Genomic DNA, 10897 nt, shown 5'->3' with positions numbered 1-10897 from the left:
GGAAATGCAATCATACCTGTCGTTGTCCGTCATGAAGCCAGGTTTTTCTGCTGAAAAATCCAGCTTAAACCAGCCTAGACTGGTTGGCTGGTTTTAGCTGGTCGACCAGGCTGGTTTTAGAGGGGTTTTGGCCATTTCCAGCCTGGTCTTAGCTGGTCAGGCTGGGAGATGACCAGTTAAAACCAGCTTGACCAGCCTAGCCAGGCTGGGAGCCTAGCCAAAACCAACTATGTCCAGCTTAAACCAGGCTGGTCAAGCTGGTTTTAGCTGGATTTAGCTAATCATTTTCCAGCCTGACCAGCTAAGACCAGGCTGGAAATGGCTGGAAACCAGCCTGGAAATGGCCAAAACCCCTCTAAAACCAGCCTGGTTGACCAGCTAAAACCAGCCAACCAGCCTAGGCTGGTTTAAGCTGGATTTTTCAGCAGGGAAGGTACTAAACATTTGCAAACTGCATTTAAATTTAGCACAGCATTAATGACGGGTTTACTGCACAACCTCACTAAATGGCAAAAGTAATATATAAAAACATATAAACACTGACGACATAGGCATATGCTGATTTGATGACCGACCTAACGTACATGTTTCATAAAAACAAAACAAAAAGCTAATAAAGCAGGCAGGAGGACAGACATATACTGAAGAAACAAATCATTCCTCATGTTTTCATATATTATTCAAAAGCTCACTTTTACGTGTCTTTCACACACTTCATCGTCCATCCATGACCATGTTCGACGATTAATAACGTTTGCGATCACGTGATTCAGGTGACGCGCGAAATTCAAATAGACAGCAGAAAGGAAAGAAACTCAGTCGTTTATCTTTATCTTGAGCATGTATACTCTATGCTTTGCTTGTTTGTAAATTTCATCTACAATGCTTGTTGTTCCTGTTACCCTGTCATTAATAATAATAAAAAACTGAATGGAAGACAGAGGAAATGCGTATTTTTGCGATTTATACCGTATTTGGGAGATACAAATAGGAAATAACCACATATGTTGGACACGATCCTTATCCTATGAAGACAACTGAGTTTTCTACTTAAGTAAAATATATTTCAAGACACTTGATGATTAATAATAAAGCTTGTCTGTCATGCTGTGCTGGGAGAGAGCCCGGGACATAAGATCCTCAAGCCCGGGGCTCCCTCCCATTTGCAGGGTGAGAGAGGGGTTTGAGCCCAGGCACTGTAGGTCTTAAGAATTCCTCTACCTATTTATGTCTAATAGAAAATAAAAATCGCTAAGGAGATATTTACTGCTGATTAGCAGCTCATACATGGTGCAAATTTGGTTTGGTCAATTCACCTATGTCTCATGTCTTTAGACTGTGGGAGGAAACCGGAGACCCTGGGGGAAAGCCACGCAACCACGGGGAGCACATGTTAACTCTGCACAGAATCGTCGGCTGGCTTGGTAAGGACTTAAACCAGGGACATTCTTGCTGTGAGGCAGTAGTGCTAACCATTGGGAAAAGGGAGAAGTAGGGGTGAAAGGGGATTCTTCGGTGAAGAAGAATCTGAGGTAAGAAACTCTGGTTATTTATAGTAAGCTAAGAATCATCTGATTGGTGAATCATGCGGGACCAGCCGTGATCAATCATAAGCATGTGATATTAGTTCATAAAGAAACTTCACTTGCCTCTCATTGAGGCGAAAATACTAGGTATAGTGTTTTTGAACTATGCTAAAGTTATTTACTTGAATTAAACTGTTGTAGTAATTGAATAGCTGCTGTGGTACAATCCAACTATAGGCTGCAGTTATAAAAAAGTTAATGCTGAGGGGGAAAGTAATATCACAACGTTAAAATCGTAACCTTTAAGAAAAATAGTGTGAAAGTAGGCCGTTATTTTTTTGAGGGCTTTTTTAAATATTGTAATTAAAACTGTATTACTTTTTTTTTTACATAATTTTCCCAAGACTTTCAAGTCTATTTTCATGACCTAATGTTTCATGCAAACTCTACATATGCAGGGTAAAAGAAAAACAATGCATGTTCAAATTTATTACAGCTTATCATAAACACGCAACAATCTATTTAGCGTAAATTTGTATTTATAGCTATGTAAGATTGATTTAGACAATGCTTACACCCCACTAATAATGTGAGAGTATGTGATTGGCCGAGGACAGAAAAGAAGTCAAAACAACTAACTTATATTCAAGTACAGTTGAAGTCAGAATTATTCGCCCCCCTTTGATTCTTTTTTAAAATATTTCCCAAATAATGTTTAACAGAGCAAGGAAATTTTCGCAGTATGTCTGATAATATTTTTTCTTCTGGAGAAAGTCTTATTTGATTTATTTAGAATAAAAGCAGTTTTTAAATTAAAAAAAAAAATTTAGGGACAAAATTATTAGCAAATTTTTTCTGATAGTCTACAGAACAAATCACTGTTATACAATAACTTGCCTAATTACCCTAACCTGCCTAGTTACCCTAATTAACCCTTTAAATGTCACTTTAAGCTGTATAGAAGTGTCTTAAGAATATCTAGTCTAATATTATTTACTGTCATCATGACAAAGATAAAATAAATCTGTTATTAGAGATGAGTTATTAAAACTATTATGATTAGAAATGTGCTGAAAGAAATCTGCTCTCCATTAAACAGAAATTGGGGAAAAAATAAACAGGGGGGCTCATAATTCAGACATCAACTGTATATAGATATCGGTTCTCCATGACGTTTCCAAAACTTTGTGCGTTTTTCTGATTTCCAAAACTTTTCCAGGCCTAAAAAATGCCATGTGAAAAATTCCACGACTTTTCCAGGTTTTCCATGACCATATGAACCCTGTAGGAGGTGATTTTGGATACAACCGATTCGCCTTCCTTCCTTCAGATTGACCACTGACAAAAATGCATGCATTGTAATAACAATTGAATTGTGTTATAAAATTACCTGAGACAACATGCCACTGAGACCCTTCTGAACCAATTCTGTTGGAATCTTCAAATTCTCATCTCAAAATATGCCTTTCTTGTCTGCGCCAATGGCCTAGTGGTTAGTGCGTCGACATATAGCACCCAGGTACGAGCGGTGACATGAGTTCGATTTCCAGCTCGGGGTCCTTTGCCAAGCCTTGCTGCTTCTGTTAATCTCCACTGTCCTGTCAATAAAGGTGAAAACACCTAAAAAATAATTATATAAAATATAATTATTATAAATAAAAATAACATTTTTATTTTATTTTTTTATTTTTATTTTATTTTATTTATTTATAAAAAATGTAAAAAAAAAATTATAAAATTTTTTATAAAATTTAAATAAAAAAAATTTAAATAAAATTTTTATTTTATTTTATTTATTTATAAAAATTAAAAAAAATTATAAAATTTTTATAATATTATAAAAATATTATATATATAAATAAACAAATAACTATTTGTTATTGACGACGATTCTATCATTAAATCCCATGACAATTTAGAGAGCGAATAAATGGTGTATTTTAATTAAAAACTACTAAGTAAAACATGTAGTGTTTGTTTCTCACTCTATAAAAATCTAGAGGCCTGCTGAAATAGAAATCTTTATTCTTCAGAGACTGTAACCATGTTATTTTGTGATAAAAGGCAAAAAAAAAAAAGACTTTAGTACAATAATATTTACAACTCACAACAAAATATTCACATTCCCAAAATAATCTGAATACAAAGATAACCACTGCTATTGATGATCCACTTCAAAGTAAAAACACAAACCATTACGGCCAGGGAGAATTCTTTGATCATCCTAAAAAATAATTACAATAAAACCAGACAAATATTGGTGCAAAAGCAGTGATGCACCAATAACAGATGCCATAATTAGTCCAAGAAAAAAAAAAAAAGATCACATAGATTCATCGTTCATATCAAGACAGATTTCTGGCTTATGATCACACTGTTTTCTGGGTCTCTGCTGTAGTGCTTTGCGTTATAAGCATGACATCAGTGTGACACACGAGCAGCTCAACACCCGCTTCACGTGTCAAACATCTCTTATGGCCTTCAAAATCAGCAGTGATTTAAAACACAACCGTATTGCTTTAGAAATACCGCATCAGAAATGACATTAACGAAGACGTAGGTATTAGTTTCCAGCAGATTTTCCGCTCAGGCTTTCAATACAGTCCAAATTCCCATGGAAACAGTGTGAAATAATCATGGCTTCGGTTCAAGCCCAGTGCATGCTGGGAAACAGAGAGGAGAACACACGTAAAAATCTCACACACACACACACACACACACACACACACAAATCATAACACTGTTTAGTCTGCATGTAAACGTCCGCTCCCAAACAGACACAGCATTAAAAAATACACAACACCGCCTGTAAACTTCATGAGCAAACTGGGAGACGTCCTTAAAAACACGTACTTCAAAAAAATACACGACTTTGGTCATTAAACACGACTTAGGGAAACAAACAGACGTCCTGTAAGGTGCTGCAGTTGTGTGCCACAAGATGGCGGCCAGTTTTTAAGTTCACAGGTCAGAGGTCACATGGATACTGATGGTAGGAGAACGCTGCCGATGCTGGTGGGCGGGGCTTATGTGATCCAGATAAGCCACACCCTCATCTTGTTCAGCGACGTGATTGGACGTTGGACTTGACGCACGACTGGACGGCTGGTTTCCGGAGAAGACGTTGCTGACCTGCTCGAAGGAGCGAGAGAAGACGGCGCTAGCGGTGCGCGACAGGCTAAGCGAGCCGCTCTTAGGCACTGATTGGCTGGCCGTCAGCGTCAGCCGTTTGAGTGACAGCAGCTCTAGGTTTTCACTCATGGCGCGGACGGCTGCTTGTTTGCGGGTTAGCTGGTCCATGCCGGTGGCCGCGTCCTTCTCTTTATCCTTCTCCTTGCTGGATCGTCCAGTCAGGCGGCGCAGACCTTTCCCCGCCAGCTTTCCAGCTCCGGCTGCGGCTCCTCCAGCGCTGCTGCTGATCACGATGGTCGGAGGGCTGCTCTGAGCGCCGGACGCCTGCGTACAGATGCCCTCATCAACCTCCGCGATCTCCGTCAGCTCATCCGGGGAACCCAAATCCACTGCATCTGCAGGAGAGAGAAGAGCGCACATTTATTCTAAGATCTGAGAGGTAAAACTACTCCTCTTAGACTAGTGTTTCTCAACCATGAACCTGGCGGACCGCAATAGTATACTTCCATACCATATAGTACGATTAAAACAGTATGCGAGCCGAGTAGTATGTGGAAATTCATATTATTGGGAAAAACAGAATGCAAACCAAGTAGTATGTGGAAATTCATAGTATTCAAAAAACAGTATGCGAACAGAGTTGTATGTCGAAATTTATAATATGCAAAATACAGTATGCGAAACGTGTAGTATGTCAAAATTCATAGTATTCGGAAAAACAGTATGCGAACCAAGTTGTAAGTCGAAATTCATAGTATTCGAAAAAAGTATGTGAAACGAGTGGTATGTCGAAATTCATAGTATTCGAAAAACAGTATGCGAACAAAGTAGTATGTTGAAATTCATAGTATTCGAAAAACAGTATGCGAACCGAGAAGTGTCGAAATATTTATAGTATTCGAAAAACAGTATGCGAACCGAGTTGTATGTCGAAATTTATAATATGCAAAATACAGTATGCGAAACGTGTAGTATGTCAAAATTCATAGTATTCGGAAAAACAGTATGCGAACCAAGTTGTATATTGAAATTCATAGTCTTCGAAAAAAGTATGTGAAACGAGTGGTATGTCGAAATTCATAGTATTCGAAAAACAGTATGTGAACACATTAGTATGTTGAAATTCATAGTATTTGAAAAACTATGCGAACCGAAAAGTTGAAATTTATAGTATTCGAAAAACAGTATGCGAACCGAGATGTCGAAATTCATAGTATTTGAAAAACCGTATACGAACAGAGTAGTATGTTGAAATTCATAGAATTCAAAAAACAGTATGTGAACTGAGAAGTATATCGAAATTCATAGTGTTCGAAAAACAGTATGCAAACCGAGATGTCAAAATTCAGTCTTCGAAAAACAGTATGCGAACCGAGAAGTATGTCGAAATTCATAGTGTTCGAAAAACAGTATGCTAACAAGTAGTATGTGGAAATTTATAGTATTCGTAAAACAGTATGCGAGCAGAGTAGTATGTCGAAATTCATAGTGTTCGTAAAACAGTATGTGAACCAAGTAGTAGGTGGAAATTTATATTATTCAAAAAACAGTATGCGAACAGAGTGGTATGTCGAAATTAATAGTTTTCTAAAAACAGTATGCTAACCGAGATGTCGAAATTTATAGTTTTCGAAAAACTATTCAAAGTATTTGAAAAAAAAAAAAAAAGTATGCGAGAAGTACCCAGATGATCTACTACTTCCGGCAAGATTCTGAATTGTGCATTAAATGGACGCTTTGAAATCCCATGATGTAACATAAAAGAATTTCTAAATGTGAGTAAAGAGACGCAATCAAGATAAAGGTCAAGGTCATGATCAAGGTCACGTGATCATGACAAATGGCGGATGTAGTACGACTGAATTATAATCATACTACTTACTTTCATTCTATAAAGAACACACTTTTCTAATGGTCGTGTAGTCAATTCAAATTCAATTGTATTACCTACTTATTTCGGTAGGTAGGCGATTTCGGACGTAGCCTTTAACCCAGATGTTCTAAGATGCTGCGTCTGAACTCGCCTATTACTCGAGTATGTACTACACAACCATTAGAAAAGTATGCTCTATATCAAGGCTGCCCGAACTCAGCCCTGCAGAGTTTAGCTCCAACCTGCTTCAACACACCTGCCAGGAAGTTTCTAGTGCACCTACTGAAGTAAGAGGCTGGTCAGCTGGTTCAGGTGCGTCTAATTGGGGTTGGAGCTAAACTCGGCTCTCCAGGACCATTTGTCATTACTATAATGTGACCTACCCGTGTCAGATGCGCCACTTCATTCCCAATTATGAATTCTCTGACATTGCATCATGGGATAGCGTAGCATCCATCAGATGTGCACATCAGAACCTCGCCAGAAGTAGCATGTCTGTTTTTCCATTTCTATGAATTCGGTCATGCTACTCGGCTCACATACTGTTTTTATCGTATTATATAGTATGGAAGTATGTGATTTTGGACGCAGCCCATTCCTCCTTATCCCAGGTGTTCTCAGTTTGCACATTTTGTATGGCTGTGTTCGAAATCACCTACTACTCGAGTGTGTACTACAATTGAATTATTGCAGCACAATTTTTCATTGACAGCATTGATATCGCAATGTGCGAATCTGCAATAGTGTCAAACTGTGATTATAATTACTATAATTACAACGGAACTAAATGATCTTTGTGATCATCACACATTACACAGGGTTGGTTAACATCTATACTTTTTTCAGAAAATGCCAATAGCAATTTGATGCACAAGTCCTACGTTAAACCAACAGATGAGAAACACCAGACCTAGAGAAGTCAGAGAGAGAGTTTTAGGGAAATGAAGCAGGAGTTTCAGCACAAGGAACAAAGCACAAGCTCAAACTACAGGAGAAAGTTCTGACTGACAGGAAGTTCAGATGGAGTCCGACAAAATAAAAGTCCTTCAGTACAGATGCGGAATATACGCCACAATACTAGATTAGAGTGTCAAACGTACATCTAATGACATGATTCAAACAATACAATCAAATAAATACTGCACAATTAAATATATAGTGTTTATATTTTATCTGAGATGCAACAGAAGAGCTAGAATATGTGCGACATGATGTGCTAATATTGAATTATATTTTAAAATCAGTGTTTTCTGTTTTCTGCTCACTTCCTAAATTACAAAGTTAAGCATCCAAGTGTGTTTCATTCCTGAATGAATCAAGTTTCAAACAAATCATTTGAGTCAATGATTCATTCATAATGACTATATGAATCAATTAGCTGTTTTGAACGAATCAATAAGCTGTTGTGAACGAATCAATTAGCTGTTGTGAATGAATCAATTGAATTGATGGATCGATGAATCACTCATTAAGACACAAACTAGTCGCCACCTGCCCCACCACCTGTTTTAGTGTCATATTTATTAATTTATGCATGTATTTATGTATAGATGACAGACAGAAACCAGCACAAAATAATTAAAATATTGTCTTACTACAGCAAAAAATACTCTCATAACTTAAATAATTTGAGTTTGACACTCCTTTACTAGTGTTTGAGCATGAATATTTTAAGAGCAAATTCTTCAATTCAGCATCTTATAGCTTGTGATCAATGATTTGCACTAACAGTTACATGATGTTCAGATCAGACGCATCACTTCCTGTCAGTCAGCGATCACTCCTCAGGTTGTTTCCCTCTGCAGCCCAGTGGATAAAAGTGTCGGCAAAAGCAGGATTCAGAAACAGATTCTCTTTAATCAGAACGTGAGGCGGATTGAAACAGCACAGGTCATTTCCATCACTGTTAGCGGAGAGATCAGGAGGTTTGACGGGATGAAAAACAGTCAAGGGAGAAACGCAGGAATGATGAGAAAACAGGAAATATGAGACGAGTTGCGAACGCGACAGAAATAGACGCAAGAGTGTTAGAAGATGAGATCAGGGTCATTCACAGTGCTGAGGAGAAGATTTCAGCATCCGGAGAGGAAAATTACAGGCTCAACTCGAGCTCTGTTCACAGCATTACTGATTTAATGTCAGTCACAACACACACATAAAAAGAGTTTGATTTGTCCCCATATATATATATATATAAATAAATAAAAGAATAATAAATAAATGTATATAATATATATATGCTGGGCAAAGATTAAAGATTTATGACAATATTGCAAACATATATTGCATGCAAAATACGTTTGTTTTGTGTTTAAAAATAATAATAATATTAATAATAATAATAATAATAATATAGAAACAATGCTGAATTTTTTTACAAAGATATTTTAATTAATATAATTTGTGTTGTTTTCATTTACAATTTATATCTAAAAACAAATAAACATTTTCCGCAAATATATGCATGCATGTGTATATTTACATATACATAATAAATATACACAGTAAACAAACATATTTTAGTCAAAGCATTCTTGATGCGATTAATTAATTAATTCTTGCCCATCACAATGTGTGTGTGTTTGTATGATATATATATATATATATATATATATGCATTTTTAAAGAATTGTCACATTTTTATATTCATTTTAGTATATTATTTATATAAAATTATATATTTTTCATATATTCATATGATAATTTGCATAAAAATGATAATAAATATTTTCCCAAACAATTATGCATGTATAAAATACACAATTTCATGAAAAGTATGCAAAAAAGCCATGTTTATTTATAATAATTAATGTAATAACTATATTTATAATGAACTAATGTGTGATTTATCGATATAAAAAATACAAAAAAATTTAATATATCATAAAATAGTACACCAAAGTGGAGGTGCAGATACTGGAGGGAAAAAGTATACATGAATAACAAAATACATAAAGAAATAAAAATATATAAATAAATGCAGTTAACATTCTAAATTATTTTGTATTATTATAACCAAATCCAATTTAAATCAAACCAAAGCGACAAAATAAAACAAACGTAAATAAAAATACATAAATGAAAAGTTGTTAACATTACAAAACTTTATTATTTACTATAAACAAACCCAATTTAAATGATTTAAATGTGTACCATAAGGACAAAATAAAGCTTATATATATATAAATTAAATGCATAAATAAAAGCAGTTTATTTAAATTGATATGTATTTTTATCTATTTTATTTTGTCCTTTAGGTATAATTTAAATCAATTAAATTGTTTACTATAACCAAATACAATTTAAATGATTTAAATACAACCGAGGGACAAATTAAAGCATATATAAATAAATAAAAATACAAAGCAATTTAACAAAATAATCAAACAAAAACTAATAAAAAATACATAAATAAAAGCAGTTGATATTATAAACTAAATCTACTATAACCAAATCTAATTTAAATGGGGACAAAACCTGTGTTAATGGACATTAACACACCAGTGATGCTGTCAACAGAGTTTCACCATTGAGCCAGTCAGAGGAAAAGCCAAACCTCAAGTTAACAGAGGCTTGTTGATACTTAAAGGCGTTTGCTTTGCATGTCATGAAAAATTAATGAGCTCTTCCAGAAGCTCCGCCCACACAAGTACCTCTGGGCCGAGGGAGAGGGGAGGGGTGTGCGGGGCGAGGGGCGTGGCTTCTAGAACTGAACCCGCCCCGCGGAGGGCGTCCCGTCCTCTAGGTGCCTCCGCACGGATTTCTGCCTCTTGACCTCCTGACCTCTAGGGTCGAGCCCCACCTCTGAGCCCTCGCCCTCCGTACGGCCTCGCAGAGCCTCTCCGTTGGCCAGTCGCTCGCCGCCAACCCCCGTTACGCTAATTTCGGGGATGGGGCCCGTCGGGAGGGTGTCAGGGGAGTCTACACTGTCCTCCTGAGACTCTGAGACACACATAAACATGGACACATGCATGATAGTGATGTGAGACACACAATAAAACAAAAACCACAAACATAAACCGCTCAAATCATAAGGTGAAGATGGACACAGATGAATGAAATGACTAATAATTTGATGATATACTAGAATAATGATGCAAATATTTCATATTAGTTGCAATGTGCATTTTCGGGGGAATGTAACGACATGTAACGAAAAATGTGCTTCAACTAATGTCAAATATTATTATTATATATTATTAAATTATACATAGGCTGAATGTATTTTTTTTCTTATCTAATATAAGAGCACCATCAGTTTACACATTTAACACCCTTTTAGACTAAATATATTTATTAAAAAATAACATTGTTATTATTGTTATTATTATTAATAATAAAAATGTATTTTCTTTATAATTATTTT

At 35.9% G+C, this 10897-nt stretch overlaps 1 protein-coding gene across 14 annotated transcripts in view; it reads right to left on the bottom strand.

Annotated features, from left to right (window-relative positions):
* Positions 1 to 3534: 3534 nt before the first annotated feature.
* Positions 3535 to 10897, bottom strand: part of hycc1 (hyccin PI4KA lipid kinase complex subunit 1) — a 62304-nt gene continuing 54941 nt past the window's right edge. For 5 of the 14 annotated variants that reach the window (XR_015515828.1, XR_015515832.1, XR_015515830.1 and 2 more), the window contains exons 11-12: positions 10185 to 10473; positions 3535 to 5053 (exon numbers count right to left, since the gene is read on the bottom strand). Coding sequence is in view for 9 of the 14 variants with exons in the window: in NM_205630.1 (NP_991193.1) it covers positions 4488 to 5053 (566 nt within the window). In the remaining 5 variants the exon portion in view is untranslated. The remainder of the gene's footprint in view (positions 5054 to 10184; positions 10474 to 10897) is intronic. The other 9 variants (NM_205630.1, XM_087294156.1, XM_087294155.1 and 6 more) reach the window with 2 other exon arrangements.

The sequence above is a fragment of the Danio rerio genome, chromosome 19, assembly GCF_052040795.2.
Source record: "Danio rerio strain M-AB ecotype USA chromosome 19, GRCz13ab, whole genome shotgun sequence".
Classification (NCBI taxonomy): domain Eukaryota; kingdom Metazoa; phylum Chordata; class Actinopteri; order Cypriniformes; family Danionidae; genus Danio; species Danio rerio.
Note: the sequence above shows the minus strand (reverse complement) of the source record. Positions and strands in the feature narration are given on the sequence as shown.